The sequence below is a fragment of the Larimichthys crocea genome, chromosome XXII (genome assembly GCF_000972845.2).
Source record: "Larimichthys crocea isolate SSNF chromosome XXII, L_crocea_2.0, whole genome shotgun sequence".
In the NCBI taxonomy this organism is placed as follows: Eukaryota; Metazoa; Chordata; class Actinopteri; family Sciaenidae; genus Larimichthys; species Larimichthys crocea.
Window position 1 is genome coordinate 580,434 of NC_040032.1, and position 25,974 is coordinate 606,407.

General features: G+C 41.6%; 2 protein-coding genes across 4 annotated transcripts; both read left to right on the forward strand.

The window, feature by feature from the left end:
* Positions 1 to 365: 365 nt before the first annotated feature.
* On the forward strand, positions 366 to 6,589 carry LOC104934425 (coiled-coil domain-containing protein 92). 2 transcript variants are annotated; one of them, XM_019272872.2, is made up of 4 exons: positions 366 to 654; positions 1,197 to 1,345; positions 1,488 to 1,535; positions 5,269 to 6,589. In XM_019272872.2, exons 2-4 carry the CDS (start codon positions 1,216 to 1,218, stop codon positions 5,991 to 5,993), a joined length of 903 nt encoding a protein of 300 aa, XP_019128417.2. In that variant the 5' UTR covers positions 366 to 654; positions 1,197 to 1,215; the 3' UTR covers positions 5,994 to 6,589. The 2 variants fall into 2 exon arrangements, with proteins under 2 accessions (XP_019128417.2, XP_019128418.1); XM_019272873.2 differs by having other exon boundaries at positions 368 to 792; positions 5,269 to 6,588.
* Positions 6,590 to 7,575: 986 nt separating this feature from the next.
* LOC104934426 (clustered mitochondria protein homolog) lies at positions 7,576 to 25,929 on the forward strand. 2 transcript variants are annotated; one of them, XM_019272867.2, is made up of 30 exons: positions 7,587 to 8,263; positions 8,497 to 8,573; positions 9,907 to 11,324; positions 11,755 to 11,915; positions 12,011 to 12,182; positions 12,603 to 12,743; positions 12,836 to 12,966; positions 13,059 to 13,213; positions 14,267 to 14,392; positions 14,484 to 14,631; positions 14,771 to 14,863; positions 14,975 to 15,193; positions 15,383 to 15,558; positions 15,643 to 15,951; positions 16,082 to 16,185; positions 16,738 to 16,839; positions 16,947 to 17,047; positions 17,180 to 17,332; positions 17,479 to 17,541; positions 17,642 to 17,889; positions 17,987 to 18,071; positions 18,368 to 18,521; positions 22,604 to 22,743; positions 22,933 to 23,013; positions 23,101 to 23,226; positions 23,630 to 23,751; positions 23,882 to 23,975; positions 24,075 to 24,209; positions 24,296 to 24,369; positions 24,521 to 25,929. In XM_019272867.2, exons 3-30 carry the CDS (start codon positions 9,950 to 9,952, stop codon positions 24,630 to 24,632), a joined length of 5,100 nt encoding a protein of 1,699 aa, XP_019128412.1. In that variant the 5' UTR covers positions 7,587 to 8,263; positions 8,497 to 8,573; positions 9,907 to 9,949; the 3' UTR covers positions 24,633 to 25,929. The 2 variants fall into 2 exon arrangements, 1 of the variants encoding a protein (XP_019128412.1); XR_003461426.1 differs by lacking the exons at positions 22,933 to 23,013; positions 23,101 to 23,226; positions 23,630 to 23,751; ... (2 more) ...; positions 24,296 to 24,369; positions 24,521 to 25,929 and having other exon boundaries at positions 7,576 to 8,263; positions 17,987 to 18,063; positions 22,604 to 22,706.
* Positions 25,930 to 25,974: the final 45 nt, after the last annotated feature.

Here is a 25,974-nt window from a genome sequence, read left to right on the forward strand (position 1 = left end):
TATAGTCCAGTACGTCACAAGCTGTAATGTCCAAAGAGCAAGGCTGTGTTTTTATTTCTGTTCTGCGTTGTTTGATGTGTATTGCCTGTTCTTTTGCTCCTATGATGTTTATTGTCTTTGTTTGTGACAAGTCCATGCTGGCTGAACACCCTAAAATACATTTACAATAAGATTTACTCTTCATAACAAATATACTTCTGATACTTTGCTTTGCTGATCTATGCTTATAATAGGAATCCAGGATATTTAACTGTAACTGAGTAATTCTACTTTATTTTACACTATTGTAATGTAAAGAAATCAGCCCACACTTTGGATGAAAAGTAAATAGAAATACTTGCTGTGGCCCAGAGGATGAGACTTAATCTTACCACTAAAAAATAAAAAATCATATTCCCCTTTCTTTTGGCAGCAGCTCAGATCATCAGTTCCACGGAGCTCCTCCTCCTCCTCCTTCTGCATCGTGGCACTGATCACCCCTCATACCGGGCTGCTTTGTTGTGAATACAGCAGCGGCACCGTACTGCACGTACAACCAGAAGGTTATGAGGAGGTTATTCCGACTCTTGACTGCAGCAGGATCTATTCACAGTGAGAAAAAAAGCCCAGCTGCAGCAGTGAAACCGCTCATCTGACAGCGGGAAGAGAAGCGAGGAAAGTGGCGTTTTTGCGCACTGGACGTTTTTTGCATGCGTCTTTTGTTTTCTCCATCTGTGCTGCATCAAGGACAGAGATAACAGGGCGATACGAGGATCCATGAGACTTTGATTAGGATACCGCTTCAGTATCACGGTAGGCCACGGTCAGAGTGATGGGTGCACGGTTACAGGTAGCCGCTGAGCACCTAGTGACCAACGGTGCAGAGATCCAAAAGATTTATTGGGTTATGAGATTAAATTCGACATTTTGCAAACAAGCTTACAGGATAATTATCTAACAAACCTCTTGAATGCTGCAGAAAAACACAGTAATTCAATTAATTATAGAGTGACATCACAATAATATCTTATTATGGAACGGATGATGGTCTATCGCTCTAATATTCATATCATTATCATCATATCATATATATGTTTTCCATGGAACTCATTCGAGCTCTGTTCTATGTCAGAGCTCAAAGTGGGACACTGCTGTAATGTAAACAGACTGTCCAGGGAAATCCCTTTTCATCCAGCTGCCATCATCTGTGTGTGCAGGTTGTGTTTGGTTTCAGTTATGGATGCAGGGAGGCTGGAGCAGCAGGTGGCCAGTGTGGACAGAGGCATCGCCTTCCTGAAGCAGGAGCACCTGGCCATGCTGACTGGTCTGCAGCTGGAGATCACACACCTGAAGAGGCGCTGTCATGGTCAGTCTACTGGTGACCTGCTGCTCTCCATCTCTTAATGTGTGCACTGCGGTAACATTTTGACTACCTGTCTGTCACCCTGTCTAATCTTTTTTTTCATGTCTGTCTGCTGCTTGTTGTGTATCTCCTTCTCTGGCTTCAGAGCTAAGCTGTGAGCTGGACTCCAGGTTTCCTGACAGAAACACAGAAGGTAAGACATTACAACTCCTTGCTGACGAGAGGGAAAATGATACGTGGGAGATGCCGATATTGTATATCCTAATTATGGAGAGGAAAGCACAAAAGCTGTGCAGAGGAGAATTGGGAATTCACAAGGACCTCGTGATAGACAGGGGTGCAATGACGAGGCAGGATCCAACATTATCACAGAACAGTGAGATAAACATTTATATTTATATATTACTGAATGCTGACTGTTATACTGACTTTCATGTTTGGCAATGACATAATCTGTGCATGCTATGGAAATGGGAAACAATAGCTCAGTCTGTAGTGACTTAACATGGAAACCAGAGGGTGGCTGGTTAAAGTCCAGCACAGACCACTGTATGGAGCATGGAGTGGTAGCTGGAGAGGTCCCAGTTCACCTCCTGGGCACAGCTGAGGTGCCCTTGAGCAAGGTACTGAACCCAGTTACTGCTCCCAGGGCTGCCATCACTACACTATCACAAACACATACACACACACACACACACACATATATATATATAAACTTTTTTATTCAAAGCATTGTTTCGTCCTACAACATTGCACTTCTATTTTATCTTTTTCTGAATCACATATATTTAGTTCAATTAAATTTTATTTGTATAGCCCAAAGTCACAAAGTACATTTGCCTCTGAGGGCTTTACAATCTGTACAGGGAGTGACACCCTCTGTCCTTAGACCCTCGGTTCGAGTGAGGAAAAACTTGCCCACAAAAACCCTTTAACAGGGAAAAAATGTGGAAGAAACCTCAGGAAGAGCCACAGAGGAGGGATCCCTCTCCCAGGACGGACAGACGTGCAATGGATGTCACGTGTCAGGACAAACACACAACATATTGTACAATTACAATAACTGACAAAATGACAATGAATTACAATGAATGACCACAGTAGCAGATATGTGGACGTTAAAGGACAAATCCTGATCAAAAACAACTCCAAGATTCTTTACAGTGGAGCTGGAGGCCAGGGTGATCCCGTCTAAAGTAACTAAGTCTCTAGAAAGAGAGTTTCCGAGGTGTTTGGGTCCAATTACAAGAACTTCAGTTTTGTCTGAATTTAACATACAAAAAATTGTAGGTCATCCAACTTTTTATATCTTTAAGGCATGCTTGGAGTTTAGTTAACTGATTGGTTGCATCAGGCTTGATCGATAAATATAATTGGGTGTCGTCAGCATAACAATGAAAATTGATAGAGTGATTCCTAATAATGTTCCCTAAAGGAAGCATATATAAACTGAATAGAAGTGGTCCAAGTACAGAACCTTGTGGGACTCCATGACAAACTTTGGTCTGCATGGAGGATTCATCATTGACGTGAACAAACTGAGATCGATCTAAAAAGTACGATTTAAACCAGCTTAGGGCGGTTCCTTTGATGCCAATTCGATGTTCCAGTCTCTGTAAAAGAATTTGATGGTCAATGGTGTCAAATGCAGCACTAAGATCTAACAGGACAAGTACAGAGATGAGTCCTTTGTCTGATGCCATTAGGAGGTCATTTGTAACTTTGACTAATGCGGTCTCTGTGCTATGATGCACTCTAAATCCTGACTGAAAATCCTCAAATAGACTATTGTTATGGAGAAAGTCACACAGCTGATTAGCTACAGCTTTCTCAAGTATCTTAGACAGAAAGGGAAGGTTTGATATCGGTCTGTAGTTGGCTAAGACCTCTGGGTCTAGAGTGGGCTTTTTAAGAAGAGGTTTAATTACAGCTACCTTAAAGGACTGTGGTACATATCCTGATAATAAAGACAGATTAATCATATCCAATAACGAATTACTAACTACAGGTAAAACTTCCTTGAGCAACCTGGTTGGGATGGAGTCTAAGAGACAGGATGACGGCTTAGCTGCAGAAATGATTAAAGTTATTTGATGAAGGTCGATGGGGGAAAAACAGTCTAAATACATATCAGGTTTTACAGCTGTTTCAAAACTTGCTGTATCAGAATGCAGATCAATGCCTGTTGAGGGCAAGAGGTGATGGATTTTGTCTCTAATAGTTATAATCTTATCATTAAAGAAGCTCATGAAGTCATTGCTACTTAGACCTAAAGGAATAGATGGTTCAGTAGAGCTGTGATTCTCTGTTAGCCTGGCTACAGTGCTGAAGAGAAACCTGTGGTTGTTCTTATTCTCCTCAATTAAAGAAGAGTAATAGGCTGCTCTGGCATTACGGAGAGCCTTCCTGTATGTTTTGAGATTATCTTGCCAGGCTAGATGAAATTCTTCCAGTTTAGTGGCACGCCATTTGCGTTCAGATTTACGTGCCTCTTGCTTTAATTTACGAGTCTGCTGGCTATACCATGGTGCTAGCCTTCTTTGTTTAATTATCTTCTTTTTCAGAGGTGCAATAGAGTCTAGAGTTGTCCGTAATGAGCCTGTAATACTATCAACAAGATGGTCTATTTGTGGGTGGCTAAAGGAAGTAGACAAGTCCTCTGTTACAGTTAGACATGGATTGGATTCAATGCTGAAGGAATCACTTCCTTAAATTTGGCTACAGCACTATCAGATAAACATCTGCTGTAGAAGCTTCTACACAAAGGCTTATAGTCCGGTAGTATGAACTCAAAGGTTATTAAAAAATGGTCAGACAGAAGAGGATTCTGTGGGAAGACTATTATATTATCAATTTCAATGCCATATGAAAGAACAAGATCAAGAGTGTGGTTCAGACAATGAGTCGGTTTATTTACACTTTGACAGAAGCCGATTGAGTCTAATAGAGAGATAAAAGCAGTACTAAGACTATCATTGTGGTTGTCCACATGAATATTAAAATCACCTACAATAATTACTTTATCTGTTTTAAGGATCAAGCCTGATGCAAATTCTGCAAATTCAGATAAAAATTCAGAATAAGGACCAGGAGCTCGATATACTGTAACAAATAAAATTGGCTGCGATGTTTTCCAGGTTGGGTGAGTGAGGCTAAGAACAAGACTTTCAAATGAATTATAATTTAGTTTAGGTTGCAAACACTATTGTTTTATCCATGTATGTAGTGTTTTAGTAATAAAGTTATACATTGTAAATGTGTATTTATTTATATAGCGCCAAATCATAACAAAAGTTAACTGATGACACTTTTCATAAAGAGTAGATCTAGACTATTTATGATATTATCTACAGAGACCAAACAATTCCACCATGAGCATAAGCAGAACCGAGTCCGTTGGTGGACGGTTATCTGCCGCATTGGCGGAAATACAGTCCCTGAATCAACTGTCAATCATCTAACAACGTTTTTATTAGCTTTTTTAAAATCAGTTAGCCAGATATCTGTTGACTTTACTGGAGGTCCAAAAACACCGGGCATTCCTCAAATGGTTTAGTAAGTCTTTGTCAAGCGGCAACCAATCTGGAAGTACCAAAAGCTGCAGTTCCTCAGACTTGAGGCCAGCTACAGAACGAGTCAGTCTACAGATACCTGTGACTTTACCATAAGTCAACAAACATTGGCTAAGTTGTCATCAGATGATATCTAATGGGTTCTAAGATTAAGTAGAGGAGATGATTCCTTCATTAAAGCAGTGTGATCAAAACTCAATCTGCAACATCAACAACATAAAATGAATTCAAAACCATAGAGAAGTAAAATGACTCAATATTTATGTATAATTTGTTTTGAATAAGCATGTGAAGGAGCACATAAGGACAGAAGGAGCGTTTGTCCATACTGACTGTGTTTATGTCTGTTTCCAGAGGAGGAAGCAGAGTTGGCAGCACGCTGTGAGGCTGCAGAGCGTCTCCTAGAGGACCAGCAGTGCATGATGCTAGCTGCGCGTGGGGAGCTGCGGGCTGGCCGAGCACGTGCATCAGCACTTGGAAGAAGCCTCAGGGAAGAAGAGCGATGCTTCCTGGAGGAACTCAAACGCCGCAGCCACAAGATCACGCTGCTGAGTCGTGAACTGCAACGCCAAAATGTCATCACGACAAGCCTCTGCCATGAGCTCCACACTGCACGCTTAAAACTGTTCCAGCAACGGCAGAGCACAGAGTCTGCTGCAGAGGGAGAGGAGGAACCCAGAAGTGAGGAGGTAGAAGAAGGAGAGGAAGAAGAGGATGAAGATGAAGAAGAGGAGGAGGATGAAGACTATGAAGGGGAGAGCTCAGACTGGCTTCTGTCGCCCCCTCCTCCAGTCTCTCCCAGCCAACCAGAAGCAAGACATAAAAAGCGTGTCAGTGTGAGGGAGGAAAGGGTTAGAGCTTGCATCCCTCAGGAGAGAGTGACATCACCACAGAGGCCACACCCCATGCCTGACCCCGCCCTCTTCTTGGTGCCGCTCAGATATCGCCTTCTTCGCTTGAACCAACCAATCAGAACACAGGACGGAGAGGGGCTGGAGGACGAGTGGGAGGATATAGAGGACAGCAGGGTACACAGGAGGGTGGACATGGGAGCAGGAGAGGGAGAAACTGCTCTGTGATGAAGATAAAAGAGACAAAGTTGTCTTCCAGCAGGTCTCGGCCAAGATCACTCAACATCGGATGCAGTTATTCTAGAAAAAGCTTAATGAGAGAGATGTAACTTGTGATTGTTTGTAGATTTCAGGAAGTGAGTTAGATATTTAGAGTTAGGTGCACAAGAGTGTGTGATCAAACCCCAACACATAGACATATTAACTGAATTTACCACATTGATGGTAAACATGTACTTTGGGAGTGTGAAGAAATGAGTGGACTGATAATGCGACTGTTTCATATGAATGCCTTTTGATTTCAACACTGTCAATCACGGCTTTTGCCTGTAATTAGTAGCCTTGCCTCTGGGTGTATGAACTCTGACACCTTACTATTCAAAGTGGCAATCTGCTTTTGCACTGTACTAGCCGTATTCCAGGTTTGGAAAGTCACTCTCTACGGCTTAGGGACATTTTGTATGATTTGCACTTTATTAAATTCATGCAATGTGCCTAGTAAGCGCAGTGAAGTACTTCTGGTGTCATGTTGTCTGTTTTCATTGTTTACGTTTTTAGTAAGCCTTTGTGCGGCATCCATGGCTGTGAAGTGAAGCCAATGCAGAAGTACCAAAAACTGCAGTTCCACGAACATCCACCTGAGGGTGGCTACAGAACAAGTCGGTCTCCATATGCCCCTATGTTAAAATGCCCAACTTCACAGCATAAATAAACATGTTGACATGCAGTCACTACACTAGGACCGAGGACAGAAATACTGAATAGAATTCACCCATTGTTCATTACAGCAGACCTGTGCTTTTCCTGCTCTGACACACAAAAATCTTATAACCACTTACGCTCAGCTGTTTTTTTGTATCAAGATCTCAATTGTTTTCAGTTATTACTCAAATTGTACAAGAACTGAAACAATTTGTCAATTAATCGAGTAGTCAATCAACAGAAAAATCATGCATGATCAATGAATCAATTATCTAAGTCATTGAAGCTTCTCTAATATGAGGATTTGGCTCTTTTCTTTGTGGTTTTATTGTAAACTAAATCTTTGGAGTTTGGACTGTTGGTCAAAAGCATTTTTGACTATTTTTGATGTTTTTGAACGTAAGCTCCCTAGAACAATTCATTGATTAATTAAGAGAATAATCTTCCATATTCACCATAACAAATATGAGCATAACGCTCTCAGAATAGTTCAACACTCTCTTATGGATCTGGAACATTCAACTAACAGTTCAGAAACTTTTATATTAAATCCTACACTGGGTGGCAGTACAACCAAACCTTGACTGGGACTAAAGTGTGATCAGATTTGTCTCTGCAATACTGATGTTGCCAAAGAAGAAAAAGGAGGAGACTCCTACACAAACACCTGTATCACTTGAGTTTTCTCAGAGTTTACAGTTGATCGAAAGAGAGGAGGTGGAGAGTTCAGAGGAAGATTGTGAAGGCTGTCCTTCATCTGCTCTGTCTTTTCTACTGTACAACAGAAGGATACATAAGGACATTATGACTCTGATTCATTTATTGACAATCATCAGAAGATATTGACCAAGATACTGTATACTCAGCTGTAGTCGTTGTGGTAACATACAAATGCGTCTCCCAACAAACGTCCCATTCTAGAATGTTCCCACAGTTGTCATGGAGACCGTGCACAGAATGCTAATGTCTCTCTGCAGCGCTGCCATGGCAACCAGAGAGCTGCGTTCCAGCCAGCTCATGGCTGAAAGTGTGTGAAGAGAACGGAGACCGAAAACTGGAGGTTTGTCTCCAGGACTGTTTTTCTGTGCCTGAGGAGGGGTGTGCTGTGTCATGCCTTGTGTTGAAGGGAGGTGTGGGCAAAATGTGAAGAGGTGCCAGACCCCCTGCTGCTGCTATTTATACACCTTCACATGCTCACATTCAAGGTTGATAGAGAGTGCATGGGCTGGCGTGAAAAGAGGAAGTTACATCATGAACGGCAGAAAGGTTGCCCTCTTCTGGACTTGGAAGGGTACTAAGTGTGTGAATGTGTATGTGTGTGGGTGTGTGGGTGTATGTGTGTGTTTGAATAGAGGGCCTACATGCTCTCTCACAGCTCCTCTCCACCCATGAAGGGCAGACACACACATGCACTGGCATACAGTTTGGGTAACGTGGTTTCACAGCAAGGACAGGGGAGCTTCCTGCAGTAGAGGAAAAGCCTGAGGAACTGAGCTCTGTGATTTGAGCAGGATGATCAGCAGAGGAGTGTGGAGAAGATGACACAGACTGGCAGTCTCTCCTTCTCTCTCTGGCAGGTAGGGCCCATAGACTAATATGATATTGATGCTGTTCTGCTGTTTGACATATCTGCAAGTTTTCTGCTGCACCTTTGTATTCTTATGTTAATAATATGTTACTTTTATAAAAACATTCAAATTAAGTCTATTTAGGATTTGCTACTGTTCTGGTTTAGACATATATGGTACTGTAATTTAAAGACATTCTGTTTTACTCTATTGTGCTCAGTGTTCTCTTTCATGTATCCCAGGATTCCCACATATCCAACATCATTCCAGAGTTCATCTGATGAGATTTAGTCTCCAAAGTCTTCCAGTGCTTTCCACTGTAAGGTGACACCACTGCAGGAACACTTCATAATCTTCCTGTCATCAGCTGTTGTCTAAGGCTCTTAGCTGCTTGCATTGACACATGCCACAACAACAGACACACACACATGTGACAGTGACAAAGCCTTTTGCAGTACAGACTTTTATACTATAACTTTGATTGAAGAGAACTAAAAGATAATTTAACAGCAGGGTAAAAAACAGAAGAAAGTTTTGAGTTTCACCTCTGACTACCTGCAGCAGCAGGTAGGTGGTTAGCTATGGTCAGAAGTGTGGACCTATAGCAGCATAATTAAGAGATGACCTGAGCCAGGCCTAACTATAAGCTCTATCAAAAAGGAAAGTCTTAAGTCTACTCTTAAAAGTGTTGACCGTGTCTGCCTCCTGAACCCAGAATGGTAGTTTGTTCCACAGAAGAGGAGCCTGATAGCTAAAAGCTCTGGCTCCCAATCTACTTTTGGAGACTCTAGGAACCACAAGGAACCCAGCGTCCTGAGAGCGCAGTGTTCTAGAGGGGTAGTAAGGTACTATGAGCTCTTTTAGATATGATGGTGCCTGACAATGAAGAGCTTTGTATGTAAGAAGAATATTTTTTTCTGCATCTGCATCTGCAAATCCTGATCAAAGATAACTCCAAGATTCTTTACAGTGGAGCTGGAGGCCAGGGTGATCCCGTCTAAAGCAACAAAGTCTCTAGAAAGAGAGTTTCTGAGGTGTTTGGGTCCAATTACAAGAAGCTGTAACAGTGATGTCACATTGTACTAACGGTACGCTTTACATCACTGCAGCAGGCTGGGGAGTTAAACCACTGGAGGTCAGGAAAAACAAACAAAAAAAGATTTCCAGCAGGAAAACTTTAAATAGGTCTAGTAGGGGCAATCATTTTTAAGGATATATTTTTTTGGCCTTTTCAAGCTTTTTATTGGAAAGAGACAGATAAGTAGTGACAGGAATATGGGGAGAGAGAGATGGGGAATGACATGTAGCAAAGGGCCACAGGTTGGATTTGAACCCTGGGCCGCTGCAGCAAGGACTGAGCCTTTGTACGTGGGGCAGATGCTCTATCAACTGAGCTAAACAACACCCCAATAGGGGCAACAATTACATGTAGTCAGACGGTAACAGTAACATTAGCTCCTACCATACTTACCATAGTTAGATCTGAGGAATCATGTGAAAACTGTGGCTAATTTGGTTAAATTTATAATATTATCATAACCAATTCAATCACCGGCTGAAGCAACCAAAATAAAACCTATTTGTAATGTAAAGTTTGTCCGACTAGTTTATTGTCACTGAACCTATAAATACTGTGGTCTTTTCTCCTTTAGGCCACCTGCACAGTTGCATTGCTGTTTTATGCACTAGGGCACCATGGGAAACATAGTCCAGTGCTGTCACACACTCACAAACTACTTTAAGTGTAAGGATGCACTGGGCCAGGGTGGGCCAGAAAGATCCCCTCTGCTCTCCAGCGATGAGAGTGAATGTGACTCACCAAGCCTGCAGGACGACTTGGAGGACGATCTGCTGACCGTCTCCACCAGTGTGTCAAACCCAACCCTTGAACCAGAGAACTTCCTGTATCCTGATATCATCCTGAGTAGCAACCTCGGAGGGGACGTGACGCTGGTGGAGCCGATGGTGTGTCTGTTGGTGTCTGAGGAGGAAGAGGAAGTAAGGCTGGATGAGTGGGGAGATGGACAAGAGAGAAGCAACAGAGGGGCAAACAGGGGTTTTTCTGAGGTGGAGACACAAATTGGTATCGGGGTACAGACTCAGACAGAGTCACAAGCAGAAGTTCAGGCACAAATGAAAATACTTGTGTGCCATAATGAGACTGTGGGGAGACAGGAAAACACACTAACAAACACTGGTGCTACAGACAAGATGGTGGTGGATGTTTGGGAAGAACATGAAATACTGAAACAGGTGGATGTGCTCCTGGAGGCACCGACATCACAGGAGGGACACTCAGAAGCTGTCACTGGAATGGCATCAGAGAAACAACAGAAGGCGACAGACTCTGGAAACTGGTCTGACATCGACTCTTTTGTTGACTTAGAGGTGCCAGAGAAGACAGAGAGACAGACAGAGAAAAACAAACTGGCCTTCAAAGATATACACAAGGACACAGAACAAAAAGAAACACACATCCATGAGGGCCTGACCTCCTCTTTCGCAAAGCATGCATTCAAAACTAAACGAAATACAGAGTTCATGGAAGAGATAAACACGGATGAAGAGAATGTCTTTGAGTTGCACCACACTTTGCCCACACAAGAGAACGCTGAGGGCAGAGAACGAAAGTTTGAATCAGGGTGCACCTCAGTGACACTGTCTGAACACATTCTAAATAACATATATGAGAACATTGCTCCTGTGAAGTCACAGAAGAACATGGAACCAACAAAATACAACATCATCAACACTGAAATAGTGGAGGAGTGTGGTGTACACCTGACACGACAGAGCGATGAGGCTAATGAACAGACTGGACAGCTGACTGTGGAGACAGATCTAAATATAAAAGAAAAGGTTATCAACACAACATCAAACATCCATCTGCCCGAGGAGCACGCAGACCAAACAGCAGGTCAGTCATCAGATCATGGTCAAGAAAACATGAAGAGGGAAGAAGATGACAACAAGACTGGTCTGCAGCGTGTTGTGGAGGAGGTGGAGGGTGGGGCTGAGATTATGCTGTTTTCAGTTGACAGGCTGTTTCTGGCAGCACCACATGTTAAAGGTGTGTAATCTTATTTGATTTGATTTCTTTGTATTTTCTCCTGTGTGATTTTGTCTGTGATGTTCAAAGTGTGGCCTGTACACTGGATCATCCGTTTTACTTATTACTAGCTTAATTAATGGAAAATCAAAAGAGAAATTGGCTAATCAGGCAATAATTAAAGTAACCTGGAAAAGAAAATTGGATATATATATGATTATATTATATATATGAATGTTTAAATAGTCTGAAAAAGGCTAGACCAGAATTGTCCTTTTCTGGGTACCTTTTCCTTTCTAACATTTAATTACTGTCCGATTATCCTGTATTGAAATATAATAAAAGTTTATTTTTTTAATTTTCCCCTTAAGTTTCGATAAGAATATCCTCTATAAATCTTCCACACAGCCACACCCTCATACCTTTATTTTGTTCCTTCTGTTGTCAACAGCACTTCCAAGTCCAATTGAAGAGAGCCCCGAGGATGATCGTCCAGAGCAGTCTGATGTTGATAAAAGGAAACAACTTACTATCCGTGACATAGTTGATCTCCAGGAGACTGGCTTTACTGTCAGAATTCAATCTCCTGGAGCAGAAAGTTTTGAGCTTCAGGTTCTGTTGTATACCTGTTGTTATTTTCTTAAAGATACTTCACTGTATCATTATGTCATTCGAACCTAAATTCTCTGTCTCTCCTCCGCTCTCAGGTGTCAGGCCAGCTTTTGGTGGCAGAGCTGCACCAAGTCCTGATGGAGCACAAGATCACCTGCCACCGCACATGCTTTTCCCTCCAGCTGGGAGGCACAGCACTCGACAGCCTCACAGAGCTGTGCTCCATTGACGGCATCCAGGATGGAGCACTGATCAAAGTGGTGGAGGGTAACTGCCTCACCTTTTTTTTTCTTCCTTGTTGTCTTTTTAGTGAGTACAACATCGTCAGCACCATTCTTTTATTAGACTTCAGATGGACGAGTAAGATGTTGATCTCTCATCCAAACTGTTATTGACCTCTATGGCTGTCTGCTCCCACAGACCGCACATGCTCAGTGGCGCAAACATGGTGAAGATGCCTCATCTAGGAATGTTTTATCAGATCAAATCAAATCAAATTTTATTTGTATGGACCAATGTCATAAAACACATTTTGCCTGTGAGGGCTTTACAATCTGTGTGACACCCTCTGTCCTTAGACGCTCGGTTTAAGTGAGGAAAAACTTAAAAATGAATGAATAAATTGTGGTGTGATTTGCTTTCTATTTGCCATACACTTTAAAAGCAACTTTTCTGATCTTGTTGCAGATTCTTACTCAGTGCGTGATGCTCGTCTTCATCTCAGACATGTACGTGATCTTCTGAGGAGCCTCGACCCTGCAGATGCATACAACGGAGTGAACCGCAGCTCACTGTCTTATCTAACGCTTTACACCAGAGGAGACAAAAGTACTATTGTTTCCTTGTTACTTCCTCACTTTTGTCTGAGTATTTCTGTCAGTAATCCATCATCATTTTCACCTCCATATTCATCCTTTCAGATAGTGAAAGTGTGGGGAACAGGCAAGCTTCTGAAAAGGAGTCTGTTGACTTCAGGCCTCCAGAATACATCCTCCCTGGATGTAAAGACCGGCCACTCAGTCCACTGCAGCCTGTCAGAGATGACTGGAAGGTGAGAAATCAGCTTTTGGATGACGAGTTAAATGTATTCAGTATTCAGTTAGATTGAAGCAACAGTGGAATTTTATGAATGTATCTTTGCAGCCATTACAGTGCCTGCGGGTTCTGACCATGAGCAGCTGGAACCCCCCTCCAGGAAACAGGAAGATGCATGGTGACTTAATGTACCTCAATGTCTTGACGATGGAAGACAAGGAGCTCAATATTACTTCCTCTACACGTGGTTTCTACCTCAACCAGTGAGTGTTAAACTGATCTAACTCATCAGTTTGAATGTCATTACTTCTACTACTTTTGTCCAGAGCAAAATATCTCAACACGTATTGGATGGATTACCTTGAAATTTTGTACAGATATTAATGGTTACTAAAAAAAATCCTAATGACTTTGGGGTTCTCTTTGCTGTTTACACCACAAAGATATTTAATACTGAAACTTGATGCAACACGTTCCAAAAAAGTTCAGACACATTCAACACGTAAACAGGTTCATTGGTTCAGATTTTATCATGATTGGGTGTGAAAGGGGCATTCTGGAAAGGCTCAGTCATTCACAAGCAAGGATGGGGTGAGGTTCACCACTTTGAAAAATATTCCAACTGTTCAATTGCTAGAAATGTATGGATTTCACCATTTACAGCCACAATAGTCTCACAAAAAGCAAAAAAAATCTCTGCACATAATGGCAAGGCCAAACATTGAATTTATGTGACCTTTGACCCCTCAATCTACCATCCAAAGAGAAAGCTAGATATCATCCTGCCAACTTCTGTGAATCCAAGCTCATCTGAGATGGTTCCATGGAAAGTGCAAAAGTGTGCTGTGGTCTGATGAGTCCACATCACTTTGTTGATCCCTTAACCTTTTGAAAGGTAGAATCTTCTGGACCAAGAGGGAAACAGGTAGTTGATTACACACAACAGACAACAAGTTGAACTTCATTTGATGGTTTAATATCAGCACTGAGGAGACCACATTTAGTCTTGTTCAACATATAAGATACAGCCTTAATATACATTTGGCACATCTGGAAAGACTTTACATTTCTCTGGACCTCCTCCGTTGTATTTCTTATCAGCATTTAGGGTCCCATTCTGAACCTGATCCGTTACTCATCCTAGGGCTTCAGGACAACATCAATATATCTGTCTTGGGCCTCCAACAGGAGTTCTACCACATGTGTGAATGTCAAACTGATGAATGAATACAAACATACTCACATAAAACCTTTGACACAAATTCATCCTAACAATTTTCATGTACCTTGTACACCTCGTTCTCTGACTGCTCCAGGTCAACTGCCTTCAACTTCAACCCTAAACCTGCAGTTCCCAAAATCCTTTGCCACTCTCTAGTTGAGCTGTTGAGTCAAGTCAGCCCTGCTTTCAGGAAAACCTTCAGTGCCCTGCAGAAGAAGAGGTGAGCAAACTGCCTGTAATCAAGTTGGAAACGAAATTCTCACACCCAACGAACATTACTAATACAGCAATTTTCTGTTACTGTGAACCAGAGTCCAGCAACACCCTTATGAGCGGATCGCAACACCTTTCCAGTTATTCACCTGGATCGCCCATCAGGGAGACCACACCCTCGACTGTGTCAGAGCGGAGGAGACACACACCAGTTGCATGGGCCAAGATGAGCACACAGCTGGGCAGGTTGCAAACATATATAGAAATATAACCTTGCATTGAAATACAGAAGCTATGACACATGTATGTATGCAAATGAACACAAAACATTCATGATGCATTTGAGGCTAACCAATAGTGATGATGATGCTGATTATGACCACAGAGCCGGGACTGGAATGAAGAGCTGCAAGGATGCAGGGAACTCTCTAGGAACTCCCTTCAGGAGCGCCTGCACCGAGAGAGGAGCATATTCAGGGTGAGGCCACAGATCTTGGGAATGTCTGTGATTAGACTGTATCACTTTTTCTTTTTTTTTAACCAAAATCAAAGAAGAAAAACTAACAAAAAATTAAATTTCTCCATGCAGACCAACAGTGACTTTGTTGAAGCTGCTACAAGAGGTGCTGTAGCTGTTGTCGACGGTAATGTCATGCCGTTAAACCCAGCCGAAGCGCCTCATATGCAGATGTTCATCTGGAACAATCTCTTCTTCAGCCTGGGGTTTGACATATCTGAGCACTACCACCCACTAGGGGGCAACACTGCTGCTCATGCTGCTGCCATCTGTGACCTGAGAGGAGCACAGGTAGAGGTCCTGACAAGAATACCTGCATGACTAGTGAGGTGTTTGAGGTGTATGTTTGTATGTGTTTGATTATGTGGTTAAAAAAAGGAAAAACAATATTCACCAAGGTTATAATCTTCCTTGCAGTTGTATCTAATCTTATCCCTTCATGTTGTTGCCATTAAAACAAAAATATCCCCACTGCTGCAGGCATACACATCTGTCGACATAGAGGGGCTTTACACACTTGGGACAGCTGTGGTGGATTATCGTGGTGTTCGTGTTATCGCTCAGACAATTGTTCCTGGGATACTGGAGAAAAATCAGGAGCAGAGTGTAGTATATGGCTCTAATGACTATGGACAAACAGTTTTCACACACCCCAGGTAACACAAAAAAATCAACACATACACAGGTATTTACATTTCTAACATATCAGGCCACTTTTAATTTTCTCAACATCATTTCAGATTTTTGGAGCTTCTGGATAAAACAAGTAAACCACTAAGAATCCAGCGTCACCAGGTGCTCGACCACAGGAACAGCCCAGTGGAGCTTTGCTCTGGCATAGAGACCAAAGGCATCCTGGGTAACGATGGAAGACCCTACATCTTGGACCTTCTCCGGACCTTCCCCCCTGACCTTAACCACCAGTTCATAGAGACAGCAGAGAGCAGCGAGGTGCCAAAAGAGTGTCAGAGCTTTGGTTACCCGAGGCAACATCATCACAGCCTTGCCAGCCTGAGACCAGAGCTGATAGAGGCCTTTGTCCAGCACAGGTGAGGAAGAGGAGCTGTGGAACCACTTCCATGACATGAATGCAGCTACCATTTATTTTCCTGTTAAACCAGCAGGATGAACTGAGGTTTGGAAATGATCATTGCTATTATCTTGTGTTTCCTGTTACAGGTATGAACTTTATGTCAAGCTGGTGTCCCAGGGACTCATCCAACTGGAAGAACAGGAAAAATCCATGAGAACTGGAGATGCAGCCACAGATGGTGCTGACATGGGTGAATAAGCTGAATAAAATGAAATGATAAAGAGAAATTAGGCTCAGAAACACAGAGCGAGAAGGTACAAATCATACAAACAAATGATGTACAGTAATAATTCATTCCTGGAGTGTTCACATCACATCTTCAAAGCTGAGGTTAGAAATTTAGTCTTAGTATTGGAATGTAATGTATATTTACTCATCTACTGTGCTAAAGTACAGTTTTCTGTTACATTAATATAAGATAGAGTTTAATGATCCTATGCCAGGGAAATTCACTTGTCACAGCAGCTCATATACACAAGGATGATAAGAAATATGAAAAAGAAATATATTATAATATTAATTACTGCATACTATTTAATTTTCAAATAAGGATTTTACATATTAACTGAGTTCTTAAAATGAGATATATTTTTTAAAGATTAAACTACCCAACTGTGCAGAAAAGGTCATTCAAATTTCACCGCCTCAACTGACTAAATAGAACTGATATTCTAACTGATATTCTAAATAGAACTGACTGCTATTTTAATTAATTACGTTAATTTGTATTTTACTTTTGTAGAACTTCAGAGAAGAAATGTGATTATTAAGGCTTGTAAGGCTGCTGGATCAGTGTGTGACTCTGGCTTTGACATCTGCTTCAATCCTGATGTTTGCTCTCCAGGTACTGCACGCACACACACACACACACACACACACACACACACACACACACACACACACACACACATTTAAATCAGACAAAGATTGAAGTGTGTGTCTCTGCTGCAGGTGTTCGTTTCTCCTCTGAGTGTGTCGAGAAGATTCAGATGCAAAGACAGTTGTTATGGGACGCGGCTGCTTTTCTACTGTCCAAACAGATTCCAGCAGTGGTGAGTCATGTCATGTCATGTCATGTCATGTCATGTCATGTCTTGAACAATAATGTTCAAGTCTATAGTGTGCATTCAATTTAAGATGACATCTACATGCTACTACTGCGTGTGTGTTTGTGTGTATGGTAGCTGAGGGACTGCCTTGAACACGCAGCTGTGCCAATGGATGGAGCCACCCTGACTGCAGCTCTACATCAGCGGGGTGTGAATGTGCGCTATCTGGGCACCTTACTGAGGAAGCTGGACAAGATGGAGGAGAGAGGGAGACTCAGCCACATACAGGTACTTACCACGGCTAATATTAACCATAAAACATGGATGTAGAGTCATCATAGCTGCTTGCAGCAAGCTTTTGAGGTTATTTTTATACTGATAAAATTTTGCTGAAGTGTTCTTCATCAATTGACTTATCAAATGTTCCTTCACAGAGAATCTCTATCAGTGAGGTTATCATTAGAAGTGCAAAACACATCTTCAGGACCTATCTGCAGGTGAGGTGTTTCAATAATGTTGTCAAGTAAAATTTTAAAATGTATTATGGTAATTAAGCATTAACTTTCTAATATCAGCTTTTATCTGATTTTGTCTCAGGATGTGGAACCTGCAGCATATTCCGCTGCTGTCAGTCACTTCCTAAACTGCCTCCTGAGTTCCTCCTCCTGTCTCCCAGACTCCTGCTCAGATGAGCTACTCTTTCGCCGCAGGAGTCGACGTCGACGGAGCCACGGGAGTCGAGTCTCCTTGTTGACGGATAGTGCATGGGCTAGACTGACCCCCTGTGAGCTGTGGGTCAGGATCAGGGCTGAGGCTGGAGATTATTATCACTACACAATAGACTGGTGTGTGTGTGTGTGTGTGTGTGTGTGTGTGTGTGTTTGTGTGTGAGTATGGTTGTGCAACAGGATTTTACACTGATTTGACACTCTTTGTGTTCAGCGAAAGTATAGATGAAGAAATAGAAAAGCATGGCCTTCAGAAGATCTCCCTGCTGAGAGAGATTGCCATCAAGACAGGTATTCAGGTCAGACATCTATAATGCTTCTCTTCATCATATATTAAATTAATTTCTGTATGTTTATCTTGAGGCTACACAAGAAAATGAAACCATTGATATCATTACAAATCATATCTGGAGCTGCAATAAAGGGTTTTCTACTACCTTAGATCCTGCTTCATTTGAGTAGGCAGGGCATTTTTTTGGTTCAACTGTTACTCTAAGCAGCAAGTTCTATATTCAGGGCTGCCAGTGCAAAGTTATCTAGTGCAGATTACAAATTCAGCTCTTCCTCTTTCACACCTCCTTCCTTTAACCTGCAGGTGCAGCTGAGGGAGTATGTGTTCGAGTCTCGACACAGGCCGGCGTTCAGTGAAGAAGATGTTGTCAACATGTTCCCTGTTGTCAAACACCTCAAACCTACAGGAACAGATGCCACGCGACTGGTGCAACATGCACAGGTGGCAGTACAGCAGGGTGAGGAACATAGACACACATACAAATCAAATCGAATCAAGTTTTATTTGTATAGCCCAAAGTTACAAAGTACATTTTCCTCTGAGGGCTTTACAATCTGTACAGGGAGTGACACCCTCTGTCCTTAGCCCCTCGGTTCGAGTGAGGAAAAACTTGCCCACAAAAACCCTTTAACAGGGAAAAAATGTGGAAGAAACCTCAGGAAGAGCCACAGAGGAGGGATCCCTCTCCCAGGACGGACAGACGTGCAATGGATGTCACGTGTACAGAACAAATCAACACAAACATATTGTACAATTACAATGACTGATAAAATGACAATGAATTACAATGAATGATAAAATGACAATGAATTACAATGAATGATAAAATGATTACAGTAGCAGTGGAAACTGTGATAGAGATAGAGAGACACAGATACACAGCAGCAGCAAATCATAGCCTAATTATAAACTGTAATGGAGATATGGTAACAATAATGACAGTAGTAATATATGTAGTGGAGGTCATGCAGGACCACAGCAGCAGCCACGATCCATGAGAACCTGCTGGACGACAGAGCACAGAAACTCTGGGGAAGAAGTTTAGTTAGTAACATGCATTAATGAGACATGTAAGTTTACAGATGGTGGTGGTAATGGTGATGGAGGGAGAGGGAGAGAGAGAGAGAGAGAGAGAGAGAGAGAGAGAGAGAAGGAGAGAGAGAGTTTTCAGTAAAGCCCTAACTATAAGCTCTATGAAAAAGGAAAGTCTTAAGTCTACTCTTAAAGGTGTTGACCGTGTCTGCCTCCTGAACTCTGGCTCCCAATCTACTTTTGGAGACTATAGGAACCACAAGGAACCCAGCATCCTGAGAGCGCAGTGTTCTAGAGGGGTAGTAAGGTACTATGAGCTCTTTTAGATATGATGGTGCCTGACCATGAAGAGCTTTGTAAGTAAGGAGAAGAATTTTAAATTCTATTCTAGATTTAACAGGTAGCCAATGCAAGGAAGCCAAAATGGGAGAGATGTGATCTCTGATCTTGGTTCCTGTCAGAACACGTGCAGCAGCATTCTGAATTAACTGCAAAGTCCTAAGAGACTTATTGGAGCAGCCTGATAACAAAGAGTTACAATAGTCCAGCCTTGAAGTAACAAATGCGTGGACTAGTTTTTCTGCATCCGCCTGAGAGACAATGCGTCTGATTTTAGCGATGTTACGTAAGTGGAAGAATGCAGTCCTCGAAATTTGTTTTATGTGGACGTTAAAGGACAAATCCTGATCAAAAACAACTCCAAGATTCTTTACAGTGGAGCTGGAGGCCAGGGTGATCCCATCTAAAGTAACTAAGTCTCTAGAAAGAGAGTTTCTGAGGTGTTTGGGTCCAATTACAAGAACTTCAGTTTTGTCTGAATTTAACATCAAAAAATTGTAGGTCATCCAACTTTTTATATCCTTAAGGCATGCTTGGAGTTTAGTTAACTGATTGGTTGCATCAGGCTTGATCGATAAATATAATTGGGTGTCGTCAGCATAACAATGAAAATTGATAGAGTGATTCCTAATAATGTTCCCTAAAGGAAGCATATATAAACTGAATAGAAGTGGTCCAAGTACAGAACCTTGTGGGACTCCATGACAAACTTTGGTCTGCATGGAGGATTCATCATTGACGTGAACAAACTGAGATCGATCTAAAAAATACGATTTAAACCAGCTTAGGGCGGTTCCTTTGATGCCAATTTGATGTTCCAGTCTCTGTAAAAGAATTTGATGGTCAATGGTGTCAAATGCAGCACTAAGATCTAACAGGACAAGTACAGAGATGAGTCCTTTGTCTGATGCCATTAGGAGGTCATTTGTAACTTTGACTAATGCGGTCTCTGTGCTATGATGCACTCTAAATCCTGACTGAAAATCCTCAAATAGACTATTGTTATGGAGAAAGTCACACAGCTGATTAGCTATAGCTTTCTCAAGTATCTTAGACGGAAAGGGAAGGTTTGATATCGGTCTGTAGTTGGCTAAGACCTCTTGGTCTAGAGTGGGCTTTTTAAGAAGAGGTTTAATTACAGCTACCTTAAAGGACTATGGTACATATCCCGATAATAAAGACAGAATAATCGTATCCAATAAAGAATGGCTAACTAGAGGTAAAACATCCTTAAACAGCCTGGTTGGGATGGGGTCTAAGAGACAGGTTGACGGCTTAGCTGCAGAAATGATTAAAGTTATTTGATGAAGGTCGATGGGAGAAAAACAGTCTAAACATGTATCAGGTTTTACAGCTGTTTCCAAACTTGCTGTATCAGAATGCAGATCAATGCCTGTTGAGGGCAAGAGGTGATGGATTTTGTCTCTAATAGCTATAATCCTATCATTAAAGAAGCTCATGAAGTAATTACTAGTTAGACCTAAAGGAATAGATGGTTCAGTAGAGCTGTGATTCTCTGTTAGCCTGGCTACAGTGCTGAAGAGAAACCTGGGGTTGTTCTTATTCTCCTCAATTAATGAAGAGTAGTAGGCTGCTCTGGCATTACGGAGAGCCTTCCTGTATATTTTAAGATTATCTTGCCAGACTAAACAAGATTCTTCCAGTTTAGTGGCACGCCATTTGCGTTCAGATTTACGTGCCTCATGCTTTAAGTTACGAGTCTGCTGGCTATACCATGTGGCTCTTCCTGAGGTTTCTTCCACATTTTCTCCCTGTTAAAGGGTTTTTGTGGGCAAGTTTTTCCTCACTCGAACCGAGGGTCTAAGGACAGAGGGTGTCACTCCCTGTACAGATTGTAAAGCCCTCAGAGGCAAATGTACTTTGTGACTTTAGGCTATACAAATAAAATTGATTTGATTTGATTTGATTTAACCTCCTATGTTTAATTATCTTCTTTTTCAGAGGTGCAATAGAGTCTAGAGTTGTCTGTAATGAGCCTGTAGTACTATCAACAAGATGATCTATTTGTGATGGGAACAAACAAAATGCAGGATTATTTTTAGATTTAGGCTAGGATTGATGCTAGGATTAGTGGCTCCGCTTGGGTGCTTAATGTGACTGAGCATTATCTCAAGGCTCAATTGGGAAGTATCTGTCCTTCTGATGCTGTTGAGCAAGGCATTATATCCTTACTAGCTACCAGTGTTGTAGTACTTGACATCGGTCTTGGTCTAGAGACCAGTCTCAAGACCACTTTTTAAAGGCCTTGGTCTTGTCTCGGAATGGGCTGCATTTTTACTCTGTCTTGTTTCAGTCTCAGACAAAGAGGGCTCTGGATCTTAGTTCAAGACCAGTTAAGACCACAACTGTGGGATGTCACATAATTGCCTGTGCATTGTTTGATTTCTTTGTCAACTGTCTGGGAGGAGACATCAACCAAATCTACTGGAATCAAATTTGGTTTTCTACACGACAAAGAATTCATCTATAGAACAGCGTCTAAAAGAACACTTAAAGAGGTGACTCAATGTAACAACCATACTTAAACCAAAGAGTTTTCATGGTTATTAGCTACCTAAGTATCCTCTATACTGTCTAGTCTTGGTCTTGACTTGGTCTCAACTCCCCAAAGTCTTGTCTCAGTTGTGATACACTCTCTTGGTCTTGACTTGGCCTTGGTTTAGTTGGTCTTGATTACAACACTGCCAGCTATACAGTCCACTAATCAGATGATCCGGCTCCTCCAGTCTGCATGATGAAGTGTCCTTGAGCAAGATACTGAACCCCAAATTGCTCCAGATGCTGCGTCATCAGTGTGTGAATGTGTATGAATGGTTAGCTCTTCAAACTGATGAGCAGTTGGAGCTATATAGGTACAGTCCATTTACCATTTACCGTGTGAGTATTGTATGTATAGAGATACACTTAAAAATGTGATCCTATCCTTTATGTTAGATTATAAATACACTGAGATTAGATTATAAACCAGAGAGTCATTCAAATGGACCCTTGCACACAGTAAACATGACTCTATCTGAAGGCACCATAATATCACATGAACTACCCATTCTGTCATTCTGTGCCCTGACCTGGATTCAGATGAAGAGCAAATGTTATTAATTTCTGTACAGTCAAGGCTCATCAGCAGTGTTTTGTGTTTGCTTTCAGGGCTTCTCAAAGAGGGTCATGAATTGATTAGCCAGGCCTTGACTCTATTCAGCAGCGTATGCGGGGTCCTGCATGAGGATGTGTGCATGTGCCTGCGTCTCCTGGGACGGCTCAGCTACATCTTGGGGGAATTTGCGGATGTAAATATGCATTATGATTCATTTCTACCCATGACCTTTTACCTAGCCTGGTCCCAGACTGAATCATCACCCACATCTCTGGTTTTATTAAGTGATATATCACACACTCCTGCATTATGATATTAACAAACATAAAGATTTGTGAGCTCTCATAAAGTTTTGTCTCCCTTGTTTCCACACACCTCACAGGCCCTCAGCCACCAGGAGAAAGCTGTTCTGAGTAGTGAGAGAGTGCAAGGTATAGACCATCCACAGACCATACAAGACTATGTGAGTTCCTTTACCTTCTCATCGATCCACATAAGTTAACTTAACTCTATCATTGTAATATTTCACATTATCCTTTTTGTCATTCAGACTCATCTGGCCCTGTACTGCTTTGCTGGAGGCCGACTCTCAACTTCCCTACAGCTGCTATATCGCGCTCGGTATCTCACCCTGCTTGTGATTGGAGACGACCATCCACAAGTTGCACTGCTGGACGTAAGTGAGACTTCACTGCAACCTGTGCATACATTAATCTATCTGTTTAGAGCTACTTGAAAGGTATTTTATATACAATTTATTTTTAAACAGTGCATTATGATATTTTAACATTTGGTGAGTTTAGAAAGACAGAATAATCCAAAATAACGACAATGAGCATTTTAAGATTAGTAGATGTTCAGGACGACATGTGAAATAAAAATGTAAGGTAAAGGATGTAACGAAAAGGAGCTGGGAACCCTGACATCTAAAAAAGTTACTTTATAGGCTGTCGTCATCTGTGAACTTTCAGGCAGGACTTCTACATATTACCACTTTATTTGTGCTACAAGGTCTTATTACATCTCATGTGTGTTGGAAATCATCTGTTAATGTCCTGTTGTGTTATTATTATTATTAGAGTATGCTGGGTCTAGTGCTTCATGGACTAATGGAGTATGAGCTTTCCCAGAAGTTCCTGCAGAATGGCTTAATTTTAACCTCAAAATACCACGGTGCCATGTCCCTGAAGCATGCACACAGGTAAGACTCCTGCTCTGTAATGAAACAGCCAGAAAGACAAAAACACAGACAGCAACACATTATAAGTACAACTTGAGAAAACAAAATTGTTCTTAACCTCTCTGCCTCTCCATGTCTATCTTTCGTGTAGTCATCATCTGCTCGCCACAGTGTATGAGAGTAAAGGAGAGTTCCGATCAGCTCTGAAGCATGAGAAAGAGGCTTATTCACTATACAAGAGCCAGGTATGCTTTGAAATTCTGGACTCCCATGTTTGCTGGTACTTTGTTTGTGCTATAAACTCACAGTTTCAACTGAGAGACTTCTTTGTTGCACACGTGAAGGTTGGTGAGGACCATGACAGCACAAAGGAAAGCTCAGATTACCTGAAGAGTCTCACTCAGCAGGCTGTGATCCTCCAGAAAGCCATTAACCAGCTCTACAGTAACACACACAGTGCCTGTATTCCTCCTCCAAAGGTTTGTAGAGCTTTGTTAATACATGTATAATACCTGAAAGTATTTCTGGTTGTTTGATACTTTATCTTGCCCGTGCTTCTCTCCAGTTTTCAACACCGAGTCTTCCTGCAATTCTTCAGCAGCTCAACCTCGTGTGTGGAATCATTCTCATTCCCCTGAGGTGAACGTTGACACAGTCCAAGTTATGAAGTCATAAATAACTGCTAATGTGGTGGTTGTAATGCTCATCTCACCTAGTGACTATTCTGATGAAGGGTGGATGATGATTTCCTCACACATACTGTACGTATTATTATGTCTTCTCTCTCTAGTGCAAAAGAAATCGCAGACTTGAGGACTGAGTTGAAAGAAAGGGTTCAAATGGAAGAAATGGAGAAAAGACTTAAGAACTTCAGTCAACAGAAAACAACACTGGATGATTAAGGGGACATCTGTAAGAGAACATCTCTGTATTCAATCTGACTTGACAGTGGCAAATGACAACAGGTGCAGCTGTCTCTTTTTAGAAGAGAACTTTGTTCTGCTGTTGTCTGTGGAGGACTGGCTGTATCTAATGCAGACCTACCTGCACCAATGATATAGCTCTTGTTGAAATATATGGGATCAATAAATGCTGGCTGTAACTTTGACAGCAAATATGCAGAACTCTCTCATTTGTGTCAGAGAAATGCATAAAAACTACATAATGAATGTGCAATGTGTAGGATTTAGTGGCATCTAGTGGTAAAGTTGCAGATTGCAACCAACTAAATACTGCCTGCTTCACCCTCCGTTTCCAACCATACAGGTTAAACTAAAGTGGCTGCAACTTGCAAAAAACAGAAAAGGTCCTATCTAGAGCCAACATTTGGTTTGTCAGTTCTGGGTTTGCAGAAACATGCTGGTTCAACATGGTGGACTCGTGTGGTTTGTCAGTTCTGGGTTTGCAGAAACATGCTGGTTCAACATGGCGGACTCTAGCCAATAGATTCCCTTAAATGTTATACACTGGACCTTTAAATACAATGTACACTGCTGGGTGAAGGGACAAGCACAGTATTTCAGGCCTACTTCACCTGAGAAAAAGAAATATAGCAACAGTTTAATGATGTGCCACTGTATTGTACAAAAGGCCACCTGTAAAAAATGTATATGAGTTTAAAGTTAAAAAGTAAAAGAAACTCAACTGGCCCAAATCCTCTTGCAGTCCCCAGTGTGTCCACTGGGTTTCACACTTGTGCCACGTCTCAGAACATGATACAGCCAATGAGTTGTCTCTATCTGAATATTAAAATAATCTTCATGGTTGTTTTGGATGTCCATTATAATTGATCCATGTTGTCAGTAATATAGTGACTGCTAAAAAACAATAAACGTCTGAGCAGCTTATCATTCTCTTAGAACAAATCAAATTAGTCGTATCTGAACCTCAACTGAAATGAGAGCATTACACTTTGAACTGGCCTTGTTATAGAGTTGGTCCACTGACACTAAATGAGTGACTGACTGTGAATTTAGTGAATTTCATTTTAGTTATCAGCCCTAATAACTGATATTTCGATGTATTGCTTGCAACTGTTAACTAAAAATGTACCCATATAGTGTAAACTATTATATTTTCTGTTATACTTTACTGGAGTTGTGTCATTATTTACCATCTATTGAGCGGCTGCATGATTTGTGTCTAGGTGCCATCATCCCTGGTCGGTCCTGCTACTGCTCATTTCACTGAGAAACTTGTTTACGATAAACCAAAATATTATAATCCAAATTTGATTAAACATAA